The sequence below is a fragment of the Peromyscus maniculatus genome, chromosome 10, assembly GCF_049852395.1.
Source record: "Peromyscus maniculatus bairdii isolate BWxNUB_F1_BW_parent chromosome 10, HU_Pman_BW_mat_3.1, whole genome shotgun sequence".
Taxonomy (NCBI): domain Eukaryota; kingdom Metazoa; phylum Chordata; class Mammalia; order Rodentia; family Cricetidae; genus Peromyscus; species Peromyscus maniculatus.
The window spans coordinates 24,220,817-24,247,764 of record NC_134861.1 but is presented as its reverse complement, the minus strand read 5'-3'; the positions used below and the strand labels follow the sequence as shown (position 1 = coordinate 24,247,764).

At 37.5% G+C, this 26,948-nt stretch overlaps 1 protein-coding gene across 50 annotated transcripts in view; it reads left to right on the top strand.

Moving 5' to 3' along the window:
* The window catches only part of Ehbp1 (EH domain binding protein 1), a 342,848-nt gene that overhangs the window by 225,459 nt on the left and 90,441 nt on the right, over positions 1–26,948 (top strand). For all 50 annotated transcript variants that reach the window (XM_076546102.1, XM_076546096.1, XM_076546100.1 and 47 more), the window contains 2 exons: positions 23,757–23,935; positions 24,522–24,570. In XM_076546102.1, coding sequence (XP_076402217.1) covers positions 23,757–23,935; positions 24,522–24,570 — 228 coding nt within the window. The remainder of the gene's footprint in view (positions 1–23,756; positions 23,936–24,521; positions 24,571–26,948) is intronic.

The following is a 26,948-nucleotide window of genomic DNA, read 5'->3' as shown; positions in this document are numbered from 1 at the left end:
TGGGAGACTGCTAACACTGTTGACATTAAACCCATATGTAGTGAACGGTCATTATGAAGTTAGCGTGGGGGGGATGGATGGATGTACGTACGTACGTACGTGTGTGTGTGTGTGTGTGTGTTTGTGTGTGTGTGTGAGAATGTTGAGGAAAGCTGACATTTTACTTTCTATCCCGTTACAATGAAGGAAGTGTTCGTTCCTGTTTTTGTCCAACTTGTTCATCAGACTCTACCTCTGGTCTGCTCACAGGCTCTTCTCCCACTGCTTTCTGCGTCGGGTGTGGTTGTTTTGACATTGCAAGGCAGCCCAGCTTAGAAAGAAATCAACTTTCTAGACTGTGTCCCTCCATCCATCACCTCGTCTCTTTGCATCTTACCGAGAAAGTTGGCTGTTTTCATCATTTCTAGTTCTTTGAATCAACTCTAGGCAGGATCTTCTTCTGCCTGTGTCATTGAAACCTCTCTGGGAGGATTGGCTCTGTCTTGCCAAATCCAGTGGTTGACTTTAGTCCTCTTACCATACCTGCAGCAGCATTTAATGCCTGTTTTTCCTTTATAAGCAATTTTAGTAGAATTGTTTCGGGTGATATGTTAGCATAGTTCAACAATTCAGAAACTATGGAGAGGTCATGCAAGATACATGTCCCTTCTGCTCCTGTTCCACGTCACTCTTTCTGACCCAGCTTCACAATAACAACTTGTGTTAGCTTCTTGTCCTGCTGGACTTATACACATAGAACAAATATAAAAGCTTCTTGGATTTCCTGTTGTCCCCAAGGCTGTAACAGCCCGTAGACACTGTTTTGCCCTTCGTATCACTTAAAAGTCATCCTAGAAAACAGCTTCTTTTTCCATGTTCACCTTAGTAAGTAGATGGGCTGTAATTTATGTAGCCATTTAGGGATAGGTGGTAACGGTTTCAGGCTTTTGTTGTTAGGAACAATGCAGTGATAAACAACTTTACACATTTTATATATACTGGATGTTTCCCCAAAGTGAGTCATTTTGATAGTTATCATCAACGGTCTTCCGAATAGGTGGTACCGTCTGTGATGGAATCTGGTCCCATAATGTTGTCTTTTTCTACTCGCTCCATTCTGCTTGTTATCGAACAGTACGGGCAACAGCAGCTTACTGCACTGGTTCATAGTTGGAGGGTGCAGTCATCAGCAGGGTAGCTGTGGCGGCAGAAGCGGGGGCTGCTGCTCACAGGAAGCAGCTGGGAAGCAGAGCGATGCACACCATGCTCAGCCCCTTGTCTGTTCTTCAGTCTAAGACCCCAGCCAATGGCATGCTGCCTGTCCCATGAAATGTGAACCTGTGCCCCTCGGCTAAACCTTTCTAGAACAACCCTCATAGACATGCCCAGTGGTGCATTTCGAAGGTGACTCTAAATCTAGACAAGCTGACAATGAAGGTTAACTGTCATTGTCTCTATTGTGACATATTCCAACCTTATTTGAAGTTACAGCTAATCCCTGACCTTGGGCTACACCACATCTTTTTTTTTTTTTTTTTTTTACAAAATAGAGCTCTTACTTTTCTTCCCAGACTTGCTGTTCTCCCCTGGTTTTTCTCAACTCTTAGTAAGTGGCACTGTCATTTATCCAGATTCCCGTTTTTTAAATAAAGACTCTGAGGCAGATTTTGGTAATCCATTATATTACAGGTAAATGTGCTGTATTTCAGACAATTGGAAATGTTAAGACAGATTCACCGGACAGTCATTTCCTGTCTTTGTTAATCTTTCTGTTGCTGTATCAAGCATCCTGACAGAAGCACTCTCAGGGAGAAAAGGGTTATTTTCGCTCATGGTTTGAGCATACAGTCTACTAAGGAAGGGAAGTTTGCTCCCAGGACCTTGAGGCAGCTCTTCACAAAGCATCCAGTCAGGAAGTAGAGAGCAGTGATTGTTCCTGCTCAACCAGCTTTCTCCTTTCTGTCCAGTCCAGGACCCAGTTATAGGTAATAGTGCCACCCACATGTAAAGTGATCTTTCTACTTCATTTAAGCTTATCAAGACAGTATTTCATAAGCATGACTAGAAGCTAACCTAAACAACGTAATCGTTCACAGTTATGCCTAAAAGCTTATCTCCTGGATGATACCAGATACTGTCAAGTAGGCAATCAACACTATCCACACTTGAAAAACAAACAACAATAACAGCAGACTCTTCAATTTACAAAAATAGATTTGGGAAGCTTAAAGTAATAATATTCAATGTACTTGGGGGGCCTACAATTCATTGAGTAATAGATCAAAACTTAAGGACCAGATAACTGAGTCTGTTAAGCTATTACTGAAGCATGAAATAGGAAAGAGTGAAGCTACATATTTACTCAACAATTATGTATTCAGAAAGTGTAAGTCAGTGAGCAATGCAGATGTACATGGGACAACTCACTTTACACTTTTGTCTTCTTGAAATTCTCTAAATAGTACCTAGAATTTTGTGTGTCCAGGTTTGGGAAGTTATAATGAAAATATATTGATGAAAGAGTATCAGTTTATGTATATTTGTCCTCATGTCTTAGTCCCAACACAAGCTATGCTTTAAAAATGTCCTTTTGAGCTTACACCTTCTACACCAGATCATTTTACACGGTCAGCCTGCAGCAAGCTCAGGCTTGCACAGCGCCGCCTGGTTTCCCTAAAGTCCCACCTCTGCCTCTGCTCTTTGACCAGGAAATTACGTATGGCCAGTGGCACAGTGTCTCAGAGAAAGATGTCTTTTCCTATCGAGCCCTAGAAATAACAGTAGTCTTGCCTTGGTTTTGTGAAACTAATTTAGTGTACCCATCTTACGTTAGCAGGCATCGTTTTTAATCTGGACATAAGTATGTGCAAGTAAATGTTTCCTTATTTAAGTTATAGTGAGTTATGGGCATTTAAAAAATAATTATCTTCACCTCATAAATCTTCGTAGTTAAGTTTACTTTAGTTCTTACTTTAATCTTCCTGCTAATGTCTTCTAGTTTGTGTCAGAAATATATGGGTGGCAATAAATTACAGATTTAAGCTATATTTAGTGTAGAGAAAAAAGCCAGTGGCATAAGCAGTTCATAATCAGATCTGTTCAAAACCAAATGTATTGAAATTGGGAACTTTCTTTTTTAGCTGAATACAATAGTTTAGTTTCTTTTGGAAGATTCATAGATTAAAAAGAATTAGAGTTGCCATCCTATGGAGAATATCAGCATATCCTCTTGAGTTGATCATAGTTTGAAGGTGATTAGTAGCATAAGCACCAGCACTTAGTTTAACAAGAAAGAAACAGTAATTCGTTACCAAGAACCCAGCCCATTGTAGTTGTCACGTTTTTATCAGCTGTAGTGATGTATGTTTAAAGCATGATGTCAAGAGAAGTCTGGTGGTATGATTTCTCAGATAGTGGGGGCGTATTAGTCATGTGATTTTTAACAACATTTAAACTTTTTTAAGCATACTTCTCTATTGTTTCCTCCATTTATTGAGTTCAAGATGATTCCTGCCTGACTATTGTTAAATATAGGAGAAAGTCCCACATTTTCCACAATTAAAAAAGGCAGCACATTTAGCCCAGTTTGAACCATGGGGCTAGTGTTGATACATTGTTGCTTCAGGGGGCACTTGCCTTAGGGTAAAAGGAGAAAAAGAAAAAGAAAAAGAAAAAAGCTAGAGTCTAAGATAGAAAAACTGTGGAGAGAGAGGGGAAAGCCAGTGTAACCTGTAGCTTACTTATGGTTATGTCCAAATTATTTTCAGTTTTTAAGACATTGTTCTTTAAGTAAACTGTTTCTTGACCTTTTTTCTTTTATATCACAAAGGCATAGTTTTAAATATATGTGTGTGTATGTATATATATATATATATATACATATATATATAATATACACTCAGAAATATGGGTGCTGAATACATACTATTAAGAAAGAATCACAATAGATAATATTTACAAGGGCTAATATCTTTTTCTTAGTCATCTTATTTGCTGTACTTGGGACCAAAATACTTGAAGCTATAATTTGTTCCAAAAACTTTTTATTTGGTTCTGAATAAAAAAAAAATAGGTGATGTCTCCAAAATAGCAATATATGTAATAAGATCATGATTAATTTCTGACTGATGTGTAAAATGATTTAAAGCACTTATTATGGAAAGATCACCTCGTTATATTTTGCTTAATTGCACATAAAAATGAAATTAGTTCTTTTCAAAGGAATATTAATTTGTCATAGATTCACTTTTCAGATGATTTAATTGAAAATCAAATCCAATCCATGGTCTGTTTTATGCATCATGGAATTACTGGCTGGCTCAGTAGCAGTGTGCTCTGGTTCCTGATCATGTGACTCCCCCAAGTGAGCCATTGTATTTTGTGGTAATGAGTAATCTTTGAGCTGTAAAAAGAAGCAGAATGCATGAAGAAGCATTTAAAACAAAGGAATAATTTTATGCTTCAATCATTGATAACTGGAAGTTATTTAGAGAGATTCGTTGGAGAAAAATTATGAAGAAACTGAAGAATGAAATGGTTTGTGTCAGTTCAGTTTACTAAAGTTGATAAATGAGCCTGGTTATAGTGAACGTCTGTAATCCTACTGTCTAGGAGGTAGAAGCGGCAAAATCAAGAGTTCAAGGTCATCCTCAATCACCTAGCAAGATTTGTTTATGTAATTTAATGTAAATCTGCTGACAATGAACTCTTAGTTTTCTTTCCTCTGAGGGTCCCTGGATTTCCCTTTCATTCCTGAAGGACACTTTTGCTGGGTATACAATTCCTAGCAAACTGGTCCTTCAGCCCTTAGAAAATGTACCACTCTTTCTGGCCAGCACAGAATTTTATCTGTTGTCCTTATATATAGGGATTCACCATGTAGCTCAGTCTGGTCTCAAAGTCAGTCCTCCTCCATCAGTCTCCCAAGTGCTTACATGTGTAGGTTCTGTGCTGTGACCATTTTTATTTCTTTCCCTCCTTAACACACTAATGCACAACTTATTTCTAACAACTTTATGATATGTGGATTTGTGTCTATTGGGAAATTGCTTCTAGAATTAATACATATCAACACTGTAGGATAAAATATTAAAAACGTAAGTACAAGAATGGAAACACAGCACAATGCTGGAGGGTTTGCCTGGCCTGCACAAGTGCTCTGACTGGCCTAGGTTGCCTTTTTATGATTTTATAAGGTAGAGGACACGTTGTTTGGGGGTCTTAAAAATCTCCATACATTAGCATTTTTTATTTGCCAGCATGAGAAGCAAATGAAAATCTAAGGAACTTGTCGTCTAATGCTTTGAAGTCTCCAGTAGTTTCCCTTATCTCCACTTCATTCTCCTCTTATATCTTCTATATGTCTAGAGTTTTTAATTGGTAGTCAGAAGGAGAAATGGGGATAAGTACATATATTCCATTCTCTTAAGTAAGAACCAATTTAAAAATTAAATTTCCAATTATTGGCATTATATAGGTATACATTGATTTTTTTTTAATTTCAATACTCTATATAGAACCTAAAGTCTTGTGCATGCTAGCCAAGGCTTCTAACATAAAGCTCTACCCCAATCCACATATTGACATTTTTATCTTGATATTTTGTCCTACAATTTTACAACACTTAATAGTTCCAGTAACAATTTGGAAATTTTTATAAAATTTTTACATATAAAACATCAAGGCTACAAGTAAATAACATTTTATATCTTTCAGTGTGAGCGAGTTTTATTTCATTCCTTTGCCTTATAGTAGTGATCAGAACTTCTTATATAATATGCTATATAAGTGGTACTGGCATGCTTCCTTGTCATCCCTGTGTTATAGTGGAAAACATAGAAATACTGATGTTAAGTATAGTGTTAAGTTCTTAATAATGTAACTTATCAAGTTAAGACACTCTCAGTGTATTATAACTTGCTAATAAATTTTAAGGAAAGTGGATAATGGGTTAGTAATGCTTTCTCTGAACTAAGAAGATCCTATGGAATCTTTGTTTATTAATTTCCTTCTTTTGTCAAGTTTAAACATGCATATAAAGTATTTTGATCATATTTAATTCCCACCACTCTCTCTCTTCCCACCTTGCTCCTACTTATCCCCTTTCTCTTCCCAACTAATTAATCCTTTTCCCTGCCCCGATACTTTTTGTTCTTTTTTAAAACATTTGAATTTTATTTATGTATTTATGTGCCCATTGAGTGTAATTAGGGTTGCTGACATTAGCATGGGTGGTGGGTTATGTACTAGGGTTGCTGGCATTAGCATGGGTGGTGGGTTATGTACTAGGGTTGCTTACATTAGCATGGTGGGTTATGTATTAGGGTTGCTGACATTAGCATGGGTGGTGGGTTATGTATTAGGGTTGCTGACATTAGCATGGGTGGTGGCTTATTTACTAGAGCATGGCGATTTACTAGTGGCCACACCACTGAAGAACATGCCGCTCCCTACTCCTGCAGTAACCATCTATTCTCTTAGCTGCAGTTGCTCCTCAGGAAAGCGTGGGGTCTTGAGTCCCTTCCTCCTGGCCCTTTAAGTCCCTGTGAATACTCAGGGACCTCCGCGGTGGAATGTTGACAGGCAGATGCTGTATGGGTCGTGTCAAGGTAATCACAGGTGCTTTGAGTTCATAAGAACAGCAGCCAAGTCCTGTCTGGAAGACAGTGCTTCCCAACACCCACTTTTACTCTTGCGTCCTTTCTGCCCTCTCTTCCAGATGTGGCAGCTGAGACTGTGGAGGTGGGAATGTAGATGTGCCGTTTGAGCACCTACCGGTCCTTTTCTCGGCACGTTGACCAGTCTGCAATAACTGTAGACCACCGCAAAGTGCAGCTTCTGTAACCAAGACTGAGACCAGCAGTAGCTTGTAGGCACGTTACGTTCATGTAGCAGACAGCAGTAGCAGCCTTCCTATTAGGGCCAGTAACCTCCCCAGTAATTAGCTTTTGGCCAGGCTTTCCATATTAAGCATAAACTCTCCTGTGGAGTGGACTTCAGATCCAGTCATGGCGCTGTTGGACCAGCAGGAATGCCTTGCATGTCAGGTTATCCCTGACTGAGTAAGGCTGCTATGATTTTTCTCCTCTAATAGTCTGCATGGTGCTTCTGGTACTATCAAACTGGCTAACAAGTATAGTTGGAAGTTTTCCTGTGTCCCAGCCGGCTGGAGGTCAGGACAAATCTTGCCTACTCGCGTCTCCCAAGTAAACACACAGAGGCTTATACTAATTATAACTGCTTGGCCATCAGCTCAGACTTATTATTGACTGGCTCTTACACTTAAATTAATCTATAATTCTTACCTATGTTTAGCCATGTGGCTTGGTACCTTTTCTCAGTTCTGCCTTGTCATCTTGCTTCCTCTGTGTCTGGCTAGTAACTCCTGACTCAGCCCTTCCCCTTCCCAGAATTCTTCTTGACTGCTTACCCCACCTATACTTCCTGCCGGGCTACTGGCCAATTAGTATTTTATTTATCAACCAATCAGAGCAACACATATTCACAACGTACAGAACGACATCCCACAGCACTTCCCCTTTTCTGTCTAATCAAAAAGGGAGATTTCAACTGTAACATAGTAAAATGACATATAATAGGACAGTTGTCAAGCGAGAATTACAGTTACAGTATCTAGTCTATTTGTATTTGGCAAAATTAAAGAAAATACTCTATCACCTATCCTATATTTGTGAGTCTAAAGTTTCATGTCTAATTTATCTTTTATCATAACCAAGGAAAATTATAACTATAACCATTTAGTCTTCAACTATATCAGAGACCTCAAAAGGGATATATTATTACCTAAGTAAATAGGAAGTACATTTAAGCAGCTTCCAACGACTCTTTCTCATTTGCATTGACATCTTTGACACTTTTCCTGAAAAGGTTCTGTGACTTGATGTAGATCTGTATCGGCCACTTTACTGACTGACCAATTAAGATTTGTGTCAAAGCATAATTTTGTAGAGTGAAATACAGGAATTAAAACAAGACTTTCTAAGTCTGCTTCATATTAAGTTAATTGCAGTGAAACATGGCATGTAAACAGGTGGCATTGCTAGCCCCTGCATGTTTGCATGTAATATATACATGTTTAATACAACTTGACAAATAGAAGAAAAACCATTCTGATTTTGTAAAATCGGTCCCACTCTTGAAGCTTTACAATGATAACAAACTCCTTCAGTCAGCTAGCTGTCAGTCATTTATTTTGTGGTACTGGAGATGGAACTGTGGGTCTCTTGAACGCAAAGTAAATGTTCTGTCACTGAGACAGACTATCCTACCCACTTCTTTTCTTTTTTTCTGTTTTCTAGACTGGGTTTCTTAGTCTCAGTCTGGACTTGAAATTACTTGTATCCCAGGCAGTCCATGAAGTTGATCCTCCTGCCTGCCTCAACCTCAGATGCCACCAGACCCAGCATAAAGAATCATTTCTTTATATATGGTTTATTTTCGCAAAGTGTAAGCAATAATGGCAAGTCATAGGATTGTCGCATTCTTATTACACAAATGTAGCCCATTGTGTGTTTAAAACAATGACTTTCAAAGTATACCTGTAATGCTCAAGTACCGCTCCAAACAGAGAGTTGGGAGTAAAAAGAATATATTGTTCTAACTTTTTCTGCATAATTTGGTCTAAACTTAATTTTAAATTATAATAATTTAATTAATAATTCATTAAAATATAATACTTAATATGCAGCTTAGTGTGGGTGCTTTTGCTCGCCCTGCACAAGGCTTTCGTGTCAGGGAGAAGATGGACCCTGTGAAGGAAGGGAGCTGCAAAGTTGTGAATTTCTTTTCCTCCGTGAGTGAACCTCACCTGGAGGTCAAGGCGTATTGATGAGAGGAGTGCAGATCAGGCCGCACGTCTAACTCTCCCAGAGAGTTGTCAGGATTCTTCTTCATGCTTGACAAGTCACAAGTGGTGATATTTTAGAATATTTGTTGCAGTATGGAATCTGAAATCAGTATGGTTTAAAAAAAAAACCTGTGAACAAAAAATTAAACATGAATTTCATTTGTATTGACTTTCATAATCCCATAAAATGTCTACACTGGCTGGAGCTGTGTTACACAGTCTGCCTGTAAGGTGAGGTAGAAAGTAAAGACAGCCGCAAACTCGACCTGCTTCCTAGTAAAAATGGATGTTGGGTTAGCAACAAAATATGCTACAAAAATAACTTTCATCATTTTATTTTGTTGCTAAAGTGTTCCTTGTCATCTATATTTTTTTAAAAAGTCTTTGTAGTCTTTATAGTTTGAGAACTTGAAAACAGAATTTTCTACCTTGATTTAAAATGCACATTAAAATTATGAGCAGTTTATGACTTCAGTTGACATCAGTAAATAGAGATTTACTGGCTGAAGGGCAACAACCCTTTTTAGGTGGCACAAGGAGAGGACCCTGATTTGCTGAATCAGTCAATAATATGCTTTCTGAATTTGGACTTCTGTATTTTTTTTGTGAAGTAGCTCTGTCAGCTGAGACGTAACTATTCAGGCCATGCAAAACACGTACTTTAGAAGTAGATCATTAGATCATGAAGCCAGAATTTTAAGACCTACCTATGGTTATTCTGCTGTACTTCCTTCTCATTTATTTTTATAATGAGAAAAAAGTTTTCTTCACCATTAATATTTAAATTATTGATTTCATCTTTACATTCTCTGAAAATTTCCATGTGGTATGTTCATTATACAATAATGCATTTGGATACACGCTACATACAGGTAAGCATATGTCTCTAAGAAAGTGTTTTTACAACTTTCTGTGATATTAACATATAAAATAGTAGGATATTTCCTGCCTAGACACTATTACTGGAATATACACTTAATTCTTCACAAACTTTGTGTCTGAATATTGAATGTAGAAAATTATTCAAGACAGAAGTTTCTAGTGTGAAGAACTGACCTGTAGCTATTTTGACTTTGTGCCAATCATCATCATTTTTGGTTTCCTTTTAAACAATCTATTAGTTTCATGATTATGGTGTTTCCAAGAATCTTATAAAAATTTATTTAGTTCTTTTAAACTTTTCTTCATTAATTCACAGGCAAACTGAGAAACAGTTTGTACATTCCATAGTATATTCTACTTGTGTCTCTGTCCTCAAGTGATAAAAAAGACTATGACTGTACATGATCCCTAGCAGGAACGTACTCCACTGGTGCTCTGTAATTAAAGCACTTCTTTTCTGTGGGTAAGAGATACCAAGTGTGGCTAATTGCAAAGTCTCAATCTGTACACTTTCTGGTGAGGAGGGAAGAGTGGCTGGATGCTGTCCTACTTCAAATGGCAAACGGCGTCTGCATTCACTCCTCTGGAGACTCACCAGCTGTACTTCCATATTGACACTTTACCCCAGTCACACCTTCCCCTTTAGTTTTGGCTACATCTATTGTGATAAGGACAACATAAAACATTGATGTCTCAAGATCACTTGATACATTTTTTCAAAGACAAATAACCAAGTAATCACTGTATGCATTTATGACTCATCATCGAGCATAATTATTAGTTATATTCAAGTATAATAAAAGATTAGCCAATAACCTTTTAAGGCTATCCTTGCTAGTGAATAGATGAAAATGATAAGTTATTATATCATATTGATATTTTACTAAGTGGTTTTACTGATGACAATAAAACTTTTGGAGTTATTTGGGAGTTGTAAATGTATAAATTAGAAATTGCAGGAAAGTGACTGCCGCTTGATGCTTTGCAGCCCTCAAATGTGGTGAGCGCCCACCCAAGGGCATGCTTAGGCTTGGTTGGTAATTACAATTGAGCTGTAAAATATTTTGACAGTTTCCAACTGTTGTGTACATGTTAGTCATTTGGTGGCAAATGCAATTTGGTGAGGGTTTGGGTTTTTTTTTTTTTTCTTGAGTTGGGGCATATTTAATTAAGACTTGAATTGCATAGTATTTCACAGTAAGCATTAATAAAACATTTTGTTACTCTGCACTACTTTTATATTTTATCCAAGACAGAGAAAAACCTTTTCTTTAAAAACACTGCATAGTAAGTAGAACTTGCCACGCTTCTGTTTTTCTTTACAAGCCGTTACTTGTTGATCTCCATGGGTAGCTTGAGGACAGGCTCTGACTTTCCTAGGAGGTATGTTCAATGGCCAAAAACCCAGAATTGCTTGTGATAACTATACGACTGGAAAAGAGTGCTTGGGTGGATTTTTGTAAGAGATTTCTATCCTTTTTAAATAATAATAAAGATAGCAAGCAAATTTGGGCAGTAAGACAGTTCAAGAGAGGGAATGTCCAACCTTTTAATTCAAGCGTTGCTTATGTAGACAGAAGAGGACAGCTGAAGCCATTTTCAACCTCTCTATTAAGCACAAAGCTATTAGGTAAATAGATATTTATGAAGGTGTAGAGCCAGATTATAGTGGGAAAGGTCTGTGCCTTCATCCACACATCCAAGAGCAAAACTTGACACTGGTTACTTGAAAACCTGTTATTAAAGATAGCTGTTGTCTCCATAGAAACCTTCAGATATTTTATTCTTTCTGTTTTGTTTTACTTTTTATCATGGGTCTGTCGATTTATATAAGGAGTTTTAGAGAAAGCAGAAATTTAGTGAAACTGCTAGATCTTCAACTTTTGTAGTGTTTCTCTTCAAGAACACAAGAATGTGACACATAAACTTGATAACAAATGATACCTGAATGAATTTTGGCTGCATTAAGTTAGTATTAGCTCCCCAAAGGATCAGTGTTGGGAAGTTCATTACATACATTATGTTTATTTGTGGCTAAAGTCTATATATTCCAAAGACTGAAATGCAGTTAAATGTATAGAGGACTGCTCATGTTTCAGTGATTACCCTACACCCAGGCACAACCTGGCAACCTTAGGTGGACTTGGTGGGTGTGAAGAGAGTTCCTAAAGTCAGGAGGGAAAGTGGCGGTGGGGGTTGGGAGCAGGCTGGCTGGCTAGACTGACTGAATCTTTGAACTCTGGGTTCAAGTGAGAGAGCCTGTCCCAGTGTATAAGGTTGATGACATTACCTGACATCAACTTCCGGCCTCCATATGCATGCATACACATGCGTAGTGCGTGTGCACCTATGTATACATGAACATGCACAACACATTCACATGCAAAATATTTTAAAAAACAAAGATTTCTAAACTATGGTCTAACTTTGTACCCTAAAGAAGTAGAAAAAGAAAAACAATACCAAAGCCAGAGGGAGTAAAGTTTAGAGCAAAGATAACTAAATGAGAGCAAAAAAAACTTAGAGAAAATTAACCCAAAAGTTGATTCTTGTAATAAATGAACAAAACTGACAAACTTTGACTAAATAGATGGGAGAAGAGATGCTCAAATTACTAAAATAAGAAGTAAAAGTGGGTCTTGCTACCCACTTAGCAGGCATTTAGAGAATTCTAAGAGAGTGCTATGAACAGTCATACACCAACTAATTGGATAACTTAGATGAAATAGATAGATTCCTAGGAACAATAGCTACCAAAGCTAAACCATGTGTAAGTAAAAAATGCGAACAGATCTATAAGAGGTTGAAAAAAATATTGAATCAGTTATCAGACATCTTCCAACAAGCTAGGTGTGATGACTTATGCATTTGTCTATGACCCAGTACTTTGAAACTGAGGCAAAGAGTATTGATTCAGAGGCCAGTCCATGCAACACAGTGAGACCCTGGGTGGGGCTGAGTGGAGGGTAAGAACACCCCTAACAATAAAAATGGTTTCACAGCCACAAGTATCCTGGGAACAATACCATTTTTTCTCACATTTTCTAAAGACTTGATGGAACACACTCCCTAACTCATCCTATAAGGTCAGTTTTACCCTACTAACCACAAAAACAATACTATAGATCAGATTGCTTATTTTTTTTAATGATGTAAAAAATCATCAACAAAAATACTAGCAAACTGAATTGTGCAACATTAAAAAGGCTTCACTGTAACCAAGTAGGATTTTCCTCGAATGCAACACAAACCAATTGATGTCATGTGCTATATTGATACATTGTAAGAAAGATAGGTGGCCATCTGAAGTAATGCACAAATGGCATTTGACAGAATCATTCACCTTTTCATGATAACATTGAACAGATTAGGTTTCAAAAGAAATTTCCCAAAGATAATAATAGCTACAATATAAAAAGCTCAGAGATAGTGTCATACTACATAGATGAAGGATAATTTTCGTCTGTAGTCACAAAAAGGCAAGGATGTCCACTCTTGGAACTTGTCTTCCACATAGAACTTGAAATCCTGGCCAGTGTAATTAAACAAGAAAAAGAAAAATCACCAAAATCAAAAAGGATGTTATAAAATTATCTGTTTGAATTGATGGGAGCATACATGTAGCAAACTGTAAAGATTACAGAACATAACAAAAACAAACAAACAAAAAAACCTCAAAATCAATAAATTCAGTAAAAGAGTAGATGATAAAGTCAGCAATAACAACAGCAAATCATTTGCATTTCGGAATACTAACATTGAACAATCAGAAAAAGAAATTAAGAGAGTAATTCTAACATTAGCATCAGAAAGAGATAAATGCTTAGAAAACAACTTGACTGGGACTGGGGTGTGGCTCGGTTGGTAGGATGTTCACCTCAAATGCTGCAGCTCCAGGTTTGACCCCAGTACCACACAGACCTGAGTATGACGGCATGGGCCTGTAGTTCCAGCACTTGTGAGGTGAAGGCAGGGGGCAGAAATTCAAGACTATTGTTGATTTCAACTTCAAGTCCAGCCTAGGGCTTCCTAAGACCCATGTCCAAAAGAACAAGAGGAAGAAAAAAGAAATTAATAAATTAACCAAGAAGATGGAAGACTGCCCAACTGAAAACTAGAAAGCATTTTTGAAAGGAATTAAATTACAAACTGGAAAGATATCCCATGTTCGTTCTTTTGAAAACAATATTGTTATGATAACTAAATGTAAATACAGCAGAAAGAAATGTACAGATTTAATGTAATCATCAAAATCTCAATTACAGTTTTTTGCAAAAATAGGAAACACATCATCTTAATGGACAAATGGAATCCCAGAGGACCTGTAATAGTTTTTTTATTTAAAAAAACATCCTAATAAAAATAAAAGCAAACACATACCTCCCAACTTATCAACTTAAGTGTCAGTAATCAAAAGTGTGGTATATTTAAAAAAAAGAAACTATAAAGCCATGTAAACCAGAAATGAACACCTTACGTAGGACGAGGCCAGTGCCTTTTACAAGGGAGTCAAGACTGTTCAGTGGTCTCAGAAGGAAGAGCCACCTTCTCAACAAATACTTTTGGAAAACTTTATATCACACATAAAAGAATGAAGATGGACTGTTACCTAATCTCCTATACCTAATAGGCAAACACCTAAATATAAGAGCTTAAAGCCATGAAAGTCTTAGAACGAATCACGGGAAGAAGCTTCACAGCACTGGATCATTGGGAATGATTTTTCTTGAATATTGCTCAGAAGTCACAGATAGCAACAACCAATATAGGCAAAATTGAGTACAAGAGAATTTAAAACTTGTAGGAGTCAAGACAGACAGAGTGAAAAGGTACCTACAAACCAGGAGGAAATAGTTGCAAATAATACTTCTAATAAAGAACTAACCCCCAAATGTATGGAACTCCTAAACAAAAAAAATAAAACTACACGGTTAAAAATGTACAAAGGATTTGAATACACCTTCTCCTACTACATACAAATGGCTAGTAGTTATATGAAAAGATGCTCACCATCACTGATCGTTAGGAAATGCAAACCAAAGGCACAATGAGAAAAATACCCCCCCCAACACACACACACACATTAAATTACTACACTGTTTTAAAAAGTGTTAAGCATTGCCAAGCAAGGGAATAAGAGAATTCAGAGCCCCATGGGCTGCTGGAGGGAATGTAAGATTAAAAAAAAAAAACGTTGCTTGGAAAAACAGTGTGCTAGCTTCTCAGAAAATTAAGAGAGTTGATAGAGCAAACCCTATTCTGAGTAAGTACCCAAAAGACCAGAAACAGGTTAAGAAGCAGTACTTGTTCATAACAGCTGTGACACTGAAGTAGCTTGCTGTCTGTCAGCAAATGAATGAATACACAAAACATGGTGTGCACAAAAAAATGCAGTGATGCTCCCATTTTAAAAAGGAAGGGAGCCTCATAAATACTCTAGTACGAATTAACTTTTAGAATATTATGCTAAGTGAAAAAGCCATAAAAGGAAAATTATGGGATTCCTTTTGTCATGTACCTCCCCAATCGATATCATGGAGACAGTGCTGGAGTGTGGTTCAGTATAGAGCCTGTGTGTTCAGTGCCATTAGTCTGAGCCTCGGCAGCACACATAGGCACGCATGCTGCCAGGGTGTGTAGAAAGTGGTAAATGGGGAGTTGTTGCTTAAGGGCGTAGGGCTTTTCAGTTTTGCAAAGTGAAAAGACTTCTGGGAATGAATAGTTGTTATGAATATGCCATTGATGAATTTATAACCCTGAACTTTACACTTATTAAAAGGCTAGGATGATAAATATTAGGCTATGTGTGTTTTACCGTAAGAATAATATTAGAGTCATTGGGACTCCCAAAGAGCACTTGTTTGCATGAATTAACATTTGAGAATAAAAATTGAGTAATTTAAAAATATATTTATCAAAAATTTCCATAGTAAACTATTATATATATTAACATAAATGCTATATTTTTGTAGCACTTTTGTTTCCCATTTTCCCAGAGTCTGCTGTCTGGTCTAAGGCGGCAGTTGTAGTCATTGTCTTTTAATACCTAGGCTTGGCTGTGTGGCTTTATTATACCCTGCATTGCTTGTGTAGAAAACACAGATATCGGGATTCATGTAGATATTCCACATGTTGTTAAGTTGTGATTATACACTATGAAAAATGTTAATATAATTGCTGATTTTTTTTTTCCACTCAAATCTGAAGTCTGTTCTTTTCTCCTCTTGTGTTCTAGGTAGGGTCTATGGTTTGGTGATAGTTTCGTATTTGGAAAATTATGAACAGTGCTGTTTTAATATTTCACTATTCATGTGCTGCTTTGGCTAGGTGAGCGTGCACTTCTGTAGGGTATAAACCTAAGAATTGTATGGGCATGCCTTCAAAATTTAACAGAATAGATGTCACCAGAATTTTTTTATCAACTCTGAATGAAAATGCTTTTTTTCCACATCCTTGCCAGTGAATAGTTTTAATCTCATTATCATCATTTCAATTAAAAATACCTGTTAAAATGTCAGTCCTTCTAGGGAAAGCATGTGTTAGTACCATGTGCAGCTTTCTGAAAACTCATGTGATTGGGCCAAGTTTCATGTTTTCTAAATACTTAGATTTCATTTTATATTCAAGTAGCAAGTTGAAAGTGCTCTTTCATTTTTTGCCCATTATTATATTGGTTGACCTTATTTTCTTATTGTGCCTTAAGAGTTTTTTGTATTTTCTGGGTATAAATAAATCCTTTTATCAGAGAAAAATACATATAGTTGCTTAGCACCAGGTTTAACTTTAAGAAGGACAAGAACCTTTAGTTTTAGCATTACAGTATCAAGTGTCATAAATACACAGCTGTTGTCAGGTGAAGTCCTCTAGATGTGGACCGAAGAGGCTTATAGGGCGTATGATGCTATAATGTCCAGTCCTTGGGTTTCCTAAGGATCTGATTGTTTATAGCATATACTAAGCACAGGAAGCTGGAGCATTTATTTCTAGTTGGCATTTAGAGTTTATTCATAGGCCCTCAGGTTTATGTGCAGGTCATCAAGCATGGGTAATTTTTACATTAAATACTGTTGCCTTGTAACATAGATAAGAGGTCATCTTTACCCTATATATTTTTCATGGCAATGGTAAATATATTGGATAAATTTGATTGTTTCTTCATTGAGAATGAACCAGTAGTTTAACCATTTGTCTCCAAGGAGAAAAATAAGTTTCTTCACAAACCTGAATTTCTGATCTGTGAGTATGGTACATGTCCCTGTGGCATTGCGGCTTCCCTTCTCACAGTAAAGGTCGATGGTAGTGAACCCAGCTCATATTGCTATACTTTGTCTCAGTTTTCCTCTGGTCCTTTGACTTGGGGAGGCAGGCAGTGGTGCTCAGACTGCTGCTGGAGCTCTGCCGGCTCACTCCTCCAGTTGACTTTCATTTGCTCTCTGACTTAGCTGTGCTTCGGAATAGTTGTTGGAGATCTATTAAAAACTTTCTGATATATTTTGCTCTTAAAATATATGTTAATGTAACTAAAACTTGTCAGTATTATTTTAATCTCATCGTGAATCTTAGAGTTATCAGGTAGCATCATACGACTTCACTTTTACTATAGGAGTAAAGTGAGTACCAGGAATTCGGCTTAGTGCTTGCCTTGCATATATGGTTCCCTGATTCAGTCTCTAGCATGTGTATACATGTGTACACCTGTAATTCCAACTCTGTGGAAAGGCAGGAGGATAAGGAGCTCAAGGCCTTATCGTGGGGCCAGAGGCTGGACTAGAGAGCCCTTACTTAGAAGAGGGGGGGGAGGGGAGAGGGAGGAGAGCAGAAGGAAAGGAGAGGAGAGAGATGAAGTGAGGTCACTTTGGAGATGCAAGAGAGAGGAAGAGGACAGGGACAGAGATACCCGAATAATACAGATGCAGATGTTCTTGTTCTCACCATTGCTGTTATTCTCGGCTTACCAAATGCTAAAATCAGATCCAGCCAATGTTCTTTAACCACGATTTGCAATAATTGAGGAAAGTCTCTAAGAATCTTCACATAAAGACCAAAATACCCATCAGCTTTAGTAGTAATAGTGCATATCTTACTGAAGTGGCCTTAATTAGTTCTTATCTGGTTCTAGTCTAAAATCTAAAGCCCAACAGAATGGGCAGAGGGGTTTATGAGGAACTCTTGAGGTTTGAGTTCTTTTGAGTAGATTGTTTTGAGTAGTTGTTATTGGTTTGTTTCAGTAGTACTAAGACCAGGTCCTGCTATGTTGCCTGGGATGGTCTGATTCATGATCCTCTTATTTCAGTCTCTGGAGTAGCAAAATTGTGAGGCAGGTGCCTGGTGACTTATTGAACCAATTAATTTAGTATCTGTAGCGCAGTGATCCAAGTTTGATGAAGTTAACTAAGACCTTTGCTAGTTTTAAGAAATGTATAATATCTACTGGGGTCAGAAAGCCACATTATCTTGGAATGTGAAATGTATATTGAGGGCATGGGGTTTGGTATGGAGACACTATGGTATAGATTCATCTACCTCCTGTCTGTGTGGCCCGAGTTTCCTCAACTATGTTTTGGAAAAGCCTACCACAGAGGGCTTGTGAGGCATATGTAAGCTATGTGTTTGATACTCAGCATGTATTTTATGACCACCTTAAGAAGATGCTCTGTAGAGAATCAGACACAGTGTAGTCAGAAACACTATGTAAGAGCCATGGAAAAATCATAGCATAGTCAGAAATACCATGTAAGAGCCATGGAAAATTGTAGTGTAGTCAAAGAAAAGTCATGTAGGAGACACAGAGAATCAAAAGAACATTGACAGGGGTTCCTGCCTACTGACTGGGAATTAGGATGAGATTTTGGGCAAATGACAGTTAAATTGAATCTTGAAGGAAGAATGTGGCATTGTCACAGTTGTATGTATGACAGCAGTTCCTCTAAGTAGAAGTGATGATCTGTATGACAATCTGGAGATGGGGAAGCTGGGGTTTAGGCAGGAAAGCATAGACAGAGAATGGTGAATCATACTAGTAAGTACACTTAGCATGCAGAAATGTTGTGATATCATTTGGTATGTGTTGAGAACCACCAAAGATGTTAGCTGTGTTGTAAAAATACTGTGCTTTGATAATGGGTCAGAAAAGGGAGAATTTGCATCAAGGAAGACTAAGGCAAAAAGTGATAGATTGCAAGATTACAAAAGATCATCACCATAACATGGATACATAATTGCCATTCAGTTAACTAGTGAGAAAGGATGTATAAAAGAATTTAAAAGTGATTCTGAGGTTGAAATCCATACAGTTGGGATAATAGCAGTATCGTTTTCAAACACAATGAAAATGAGCAGGTTGCAAGGAAGAATTATGATTTTAAACATACTGAGTTCAAATTTTACATGGCAGTAATGACAGCCAAAAATGTCATCTTGAGATAGTTGGAACCATAAATGTGCATTTGGGAATCATCTGCATGGGAGTGATAGTTGGAATCTTGAGAGTGAATCAGCCCAAAGTGTGGATAGAAAGAAAACCATCCAGGGAAATACCAAAAGGAATGTGTGGCTGTGCCCATGGAAGAAGGGAGACTGCAGAAGAGGGGGAACTAGACCAGGGTAGAACAGGAAGAAATAGGGCTGCTGTTGCTCATAGCTACTAAAATTAAGGGCATTTCCCAGTGAGTCATTAAGGTTTTCTGAAAGAGATGCTCTTGATAGGAAGAATAATTCAGTGACCTTATTTTTAGCAGTAATCTGCTATTTTAATGTATTAAAATTATGTTTGAAAGATCGTTCCTACCTTGTTTTTTTCTTTTAACTCCAGGTCTCTCTATGTCGTCCTGACTGTCCTGGAACTCACTATGTAGACCAGGCTGGCCTTGAACTCAGATCTGCTGCCTGTGCCTCCCAAGTATGGGGGTTAGAGGTGTGCAATAGCATGCCCAGCTCTTCATTTCTACCTTTGATGGATAGATTTTGGCATCTTCCTTTCTTTGGAGAACAGTAAATTAGCTTATTTCATCAGATAAATTGCATGAATGCTGTTTCACACAGAAAATATCAAGATATAAATATTATTTACTAGTTAAAGCTTTGTCTATAAAAATCATATCACTTCATTTTCTTTTTTCTTTTAAACTTTCTTTTTATTTATTCTTTGTGTCTTTCACATCATGCATCTCCATCCCATTCATTGCCCCATCCCTTCTTATCCACCCTCTTCTCTTGCAACCCTCCCCTCAAATAAAATAAAATAAAATTTAAGAGAAAAAAAAGATAAATAAATGAAAAGTCTTGTCATAAATCTCATCATGGAAGCTGTAGTGTGACAGCAAGTCACACAGTATACCCTTTTATCCGTACATCTTTACTTGCAAGTGTTTGTTGCCAAGAGTCATTGGTCTGGCTTGAGGCCTCTGGTTTCTGCTACACCATTGATACTGGGCCTTCACTGGGGCTCCTCTTAGACAACCTATTGTCACCCTGTGTCATGGAGATCCTGCAGCTTTGGATCTACAGGACCTGCCCCTTCCTGTGCTCTAGCAGATCATAGATGGGATGGATGTTGGGGTGGAGCAACTCGTATCCCTGGTTTTTGGCCTGGGTGTTTGCTGGGTTGGTCAGCCCATTAGCTCTCCCTCATCCTCACCACCAAGGTGAGCTCTCCAGCATTGCCCTGGCTAACTCACCCTTTGAGTGGTGAGCAAGACACTGGACCAGTTCTCCTGCTCTAATGCCCTGGGGCTGGCTCACACACACCTACATCACCAGGGCCAGCTCTACTGTGTTGCCCAGGTGAGAGGCTCAGGGGCCACTCTCCTGAGTGCTACAGCTGGTGAGAGGCAGGAACAGCTCTGCAGCTCTTATGACCTAAGGGCCAGCTCTTCCTCCTGCCAGTCACTCCATTTTCTTAAACAAATTCATGGTCTTTGAAATTAGAAAGGAGCCTCAAAAAAAAAAAAAAATTCTGTGCTGATTATGCATGGTGATGGTGTGGTGCTGATGCTGTGTGGTGATGGTATGGTGATGGTATGGTGATGGTGTATGATGACAGTGGTGATGGTATGGTGTGGTGGTAGTAGTATGGTGCTGGTGGTGCATGACAGTATGATGCAGGTGATACATGGTGACATATAGTGCTGATGATGTATGGTGATGTTCCTGATGGTGCATGATAACAGTATGATAATTGAAGTTACTTACTGAATAGTCTACCATATCTTTCGTTAAGTGTTTTGTGTCACTTAACATTATTTACTGATTATTTACTGTGCACCAGAAATTAACCTGAAAACCTAAGATAGCTTAGTAAACAAGGCAACTTGGAAGTCTTGACTTAAAAGAGTTTTTATTTAGTACAATCAAACAAATCCTAACTAGTAAGTATAACGAATATATATATAACACAAGAAGATGAATATTGTGGGAAATTAGAGCAAGGTAGAAGAAGTCAAGAGTGCTGTGTCAGGGTTGGATAATGGAGCTGGGTTATTATTATGATGGTGGCAGAATATGTAAGCTGAGAAGTTCATATTGAAGGTCAGTGTTCAAACATCGGAGAGTACCAGGACATGGAGGAATGTCTGCAAAGGTTGGAACAAATAAGTAAGGAGCAATAAAAGGTGAGTATTATTCAAAGAGATCCAGGGAAAGAATGGTAGGTAAGAGGTAGTGAGGAGGGAGGGCTTGTTACTACAACACAATGTATCTGTGTCTGCCTGTACATAGTTACCATTAGAGTTCTCATTTACAGATGAGGAAACTAAGACACAAAATCAAATAACCCACTTCATGACTAGAATAAGAATTAACTGTCTCATCCAGCTACATGTGGACACTTTCAAAGTGATTTGTTAATTCTTTGTGACCCTCTGCAGAATATTAGATGGAAAGACAATAGCTTGATAATTCATTTAGTAGATCTGCTGATTGTCTTTCTGCATACTAACATGACCATTTATGGGGCTTGTAATTTCATCAGTTTTCTCAATTGCATATGACTTCTTTGGAAAGAGAATTGTTCTTCTTAATATAGGCTTCTGGCCAGAACAAATCCAAATTTTTGCTTAGTTCTCCTAGCCTTCTTAGAGATAGGGATCATTCATGATTATATTGGCGTATGTTTCAAATGAATCAGTGTAAAGATAATTGCAGATTACCTACCTGATATATACCCTATTCTCAGATGCTTCTGTGCTTTTTTTTTTAGCAATTTTATATGGAAAATATTATAACAAAGGTAATTATTTAAGTGATAGGAAAATAAATAAGAAATTTATAAAAATATATGTGTGCCTAATCATCGCACTTTAAATCAATCTAAATAAGTATAAGTGACCAGAAGGATTTGAAAGTCACTGTAGACCATTTACTTTCTTGTTACACATGAGGTTGAAAGTTAAGTGAGTTAAAGTAAATGTCTTAGATTTGGAATCAATTTTACGTATGTTATATTGAACTGAATGAATCCAAATTTGTTTGTTTATTACATTTGTGTGTGTGTGTGTGTGTGTGTGTGTGTGTGTTGTGTGGAGGTCAGAAGATAACTTGCACAAGACTCCTCGCTCCTACTATGTGGGTTCCAGGAATTGAACTCAGGTCGGAAGGCTGGTCAGCACACACCTTTATCCACTGAGCCTTTTCACCAGCTGGTTTTTATGATTAGTGAACTCTGTAGGGTCTGGAGAGATGGCTCACAGGTTGAGATCATTTGTTGCTCATGCAGAGAACCTGGGTTCAGCTCCCCAAATCCACATGGTTCACAGTCATCCCTAACTCCCTTTTCAAGGGATCCTACACCCTCTTCTGACCTCTGGGGTCACCAGGCACATAAACGCTCATACACATAAATAAATCTAAAAGTGAACTGTTTAGAATTTGCTTTGTAGAGGTGATGATGATTTAAAGAATAGATCTTTGCTAGGTTTGTGATTATTTATATAATGCTTTGTTAATCTGATAATAGAAATGAGAAATTAAATATTTGGTGATTCCTAGTTGATTATTTTAACAGTTTGGCACTGACCTACTATTGATCATTGATCTGTCTCAAGTAAGCATTATTGTAAGAAGGGATCATTGGTTAAACTTAAATGATTTCAGGATAAATGAGTGTTCTCTCATTGTACTTTAGAAGGTTCTTTTGTTTTCACAGCTAACAGTTTTGATTAAAAGGATTAAAGTTCAAAAATATTAAGTAGGATTCAGTTGAATCAGCCTTCACAATTATCATATAGCATTGTAGTTATCCAGTAAAAGCAAATGACATGATTTTAAGAATAATAAAATTTTAAAATTAAAATCTTACAATATAGTCTTAGTTCTATGACCTTCATGGTGTTAAACATATGGACAAAAGGAAGCATGTGCTTAAGATTTAAACACAAACAATGAACTCTACTATTCAAAGGTTACTCTCAGGAGTCATTTGGAGATACTTTGAGCATATCCAGAATATATACTGTTGTGTGCTGTTGACACGGAAATGTGCCTGTTGCTGATCATGAAAATGATCATCATTACCAAATGTATTAGGTAGGCTGTTTGACTGGCTGTCGTTGTGTTGTTCTGTATTTTAGACGTACGGTGACTGCCTTCTCAATACCCGAAATAGCTGCAGCACCGCAGTCTCTGCTGCAGTTCGACTCCTGCATTCTTTACCCAGTCGTATTCATGATTGCATTCGGGAAGCCTTCTGTAGTATGTAAGAGTCACACAGCTATTGAGCCTGAACTAGTCAAATATTTTAACATAATGTTTCCATCAAAGACACTCATGACTTGTTCTTACTAAAGTTTGAAATGTTGCTTCTCTACCTCACTGTCAGGCAAATGCCACGGGCGAAAACTGAAGATAATAACTTAAGATTTATGTCTCGCGCTCAGAGGCAACAGTTGTCGTGAATGACAGTTTTGAAGGACCTAAACTGACATCAAAGGTTTCAGATGATCTAGTTAGGTCAATTAATGTTAATTTTTATCTTCCATTAAGTTCTTTTAATGTCCCCTTCCCTCTCTTGTTTTCTTTCTTTCTTATATTCTAGCCAAGCCCGATACCAAGTCCTGTTCTGGGGCAAAAGCCGAATGCTAGTCAGTCCTTGCTTGCATGGTGCAAAGAAGTTACCAAAAACTACCGGGGTGTGAAAATCACCAACTTTACCACGTCGTGGAGAAACGGTTTATCTTTTTGTGCAATCTTACACCACTTTAGACCAGACTTAATGTAAGTAGAAATGTCATAAATATTTGTAAATAACAGGCATTTTTAAAAGAACATAGAGTAATTTCTTAGCATGTATCCTAAAATACTTGACTATCTCTGTTTTTGAACTATAGAACATTCTTTTTTTTTTGAGAAGTATATGTCAGAAAACCAAACTTTCTCCCAGTACTAAAAATGTTTTTTTCTATTTTTTTAAATTGATTTTTGTCTTTAATCTTATTAAAAACTGACTTTATTATGAAATTTTTATTAGTGTTCAAATCAGAGACAAACAAGCCCTGTAGCCCTTTGTATATTGCTAATGAGGGGTTATCTCATGGTAAATTTCCTTAGGAAAGCCAGTGTCCGTCCCTCTGCCTTAACTTCTCTTTTAGATTGGAAGCTTCAGGCAGTGAAACATGTAATCACTGTTTGGTTATTTCTTTATTCCCGTACTTTTCCACACTATTAGTTTTGTTGATTGAACTGCTATGAAATTGCTTGTTACCCTTTGGTATTATTGAATATCGGATTTTTAGCTTCAGTTTGTTTGACAGTTATTTTTATCAGCCGTTTCATATTCCCACTGTGCCGTTTTCTCCCTCAGTGACTACAAGTCTCTGAACCCCCAAGACATTAAAGAAAACAACAAAAAGGTGAGCGATGCCAGCAGGGCGCGGTTCGGTGGTGGCTGCATGGCAAGTCTGTATGCATTGGGGAAAGGCGAGGGTTTTGGATGAGGTCGGAACTGCCGCTTACCGAGGTGGACTGCTTCCTGCAGTTTAAATCGGGTGCATAGTTTCCTCCGGTTTGCCGGGGACTCTGAAGATCACAATGCGAAGCAGACATCAGAGCCAGTGCATGCTCGTCATTAACTGTTAAGTATTTCATAAACCAGATTGCTTTTAGAGCAACATTGAGTTTTTGAAGAATATACCCAAAGCTTTCATAACTATTATGTCATTTTAGAAAAATATTTTAGGAGATGAAAGCAGGAACCTAAGGGGTAAGCAAAAAAGAATATACAGGCTTCTAAATGCAAAGCAGTGATAAACAACGGTTCTTCTTTTACTTTCTATCCATATATAATTATATAATTGATCAGAACTTCCCAACTGGCATGTGACAATGTTGATCCCATCAGCCTCAGGACAGCTGCATAGAGAAGATTTGCTGGCGCCTCGTGGGCCAGCTGATTGGGGCTAAGGCTGGTGAATGTGTTTGTCTTGTGTGCGGTATAGTATGTGTGCAGAGAAAGCAATCTCAAGCTCTGCTCACAATACATACTCAGTGTTGGTATTGAATTGAATTTCTCAATTGAAAACCAATGCGATTGTTGTCCTAGAATAGGCATTTTAACCTGTAGATTCTATCTCTAAGTCTGTCTGTAGATAGGATTCAGCAAGTCCTTGAACACAGTTGCAGGAAAACGTATTTTGTATAATGTATCATGTCATAATTCTGTGACTGAACTTTTGTGTTTCCTTCAGTTGTGAACGTGGTGACAAATCATAGTTGTGTTGGCCATGCCAAAGGTTGTGTCACCTGTATAATTCATGTGTCTTCATATCCTACGACAGTCGTTGGAGAGCTCTGCAAATGACAGTTTAGAACTTCTTCAAATTGTTAATTACTGACTGGGCAGGGTAGCACACTCCTGTTATCCCAGCACTTTGGGGCTGGAGGCAGGAGGATTAGTTCAGGGACCTTGGTCAGCCTGGGCTACATGAGATTGTGTATTTGTGTGCATATGTGTATATATTCACACATGTATTAATTAATGTGTTAATTAAACCATATTTTACTGTTTCCCAAATTCAGTTTTATATTTTAATAGTTGCACTTTTAGTGTAACTGGCCCTTTGTACTTTATATGCTTTATAGCTATATAACGTTACTCTCAGAAGGGAATCCATTGCCAAAGATCTCAGAGAACAAGGTGGTAAATAACCTCTGGCTGGGACAAAATTTTTAATATACTTTAAATCATTAAATTACAGGAACTATCACTTTTTTTCATCTTAGAATCTCGGTAGAAGTTTAATTAACAAGAATTTAAATCAAAGCAAATTTTTTGCTTAATGTGAGTTGTAGAGTTATAATACACTTAAAACTGTCATTTTTTTTTTTTTGTAAATAGAAATATGCAACCCCAAAGGGGTAGTCTTTGAAAATTACTCCCTATTCTTCATAGAGATTGCCTTTTGGGGGCTAGGAATTTAACTAAGAAGGAGAGAACTTGAAGGGTCTGGGGTCAGTCCCCAGCACCTTCTGGTAGGCATTCTACAAAGTAAATCCTTCTCATGAATTACCTCTTACATAATTTTAGAAAGCCTGTGTTTATTAAAGGGAATTGCCTTTTTTTCTCATTAATTAGACTGTATCCATAAAGGTGACATTTCTTTATCTTCCTTTCCCTGCATTTGAATAAAGTGCCAACCTAATTTAAATGCAGATATCAGCATTGTAAAATGAACTGCTAATGGCCAGTCACTTGTGCCACACACCTATAAGGCAGGAAAACTCTTGAGCTCATGAGTTCAAGACTAACTTGAGCAACATAGCAAGACCCTATCAATTAAATAATGATTACTTTTTAAATAGAGCTTTCCTTTACTATTCTAATTTTTGAAAAGGAAACTATTGATTTTTGCCTAACCGTATATATTTTAAATTATAAATAGAATCTCACTAAGGTTTAGGTAACATAGACTTATATATGGGTTTACATATTACTGCATAGGGAAGAATATTCCATTTACATGTTTTCTTGAGATGAGCAATGTAGCTAACTGAATGTTTAGCATGGCTGGATACCAGTTCAATCCCCAGATATCAAATAGATCTTCTGTGGCAGTTAACCTTGATTTTTAATAAGGTTTTTAACACTGATTCTTTTCTTACACTATTTAGTACATGTCAGCATACATAGTTATAGTGTTACATTACATGATACCTACATTGAGAATCCTAGTTGCTACCTGTAGATTATTTCCTGTTTTACAACATTCTCCCTGGTAATCTTGTGCTGTCA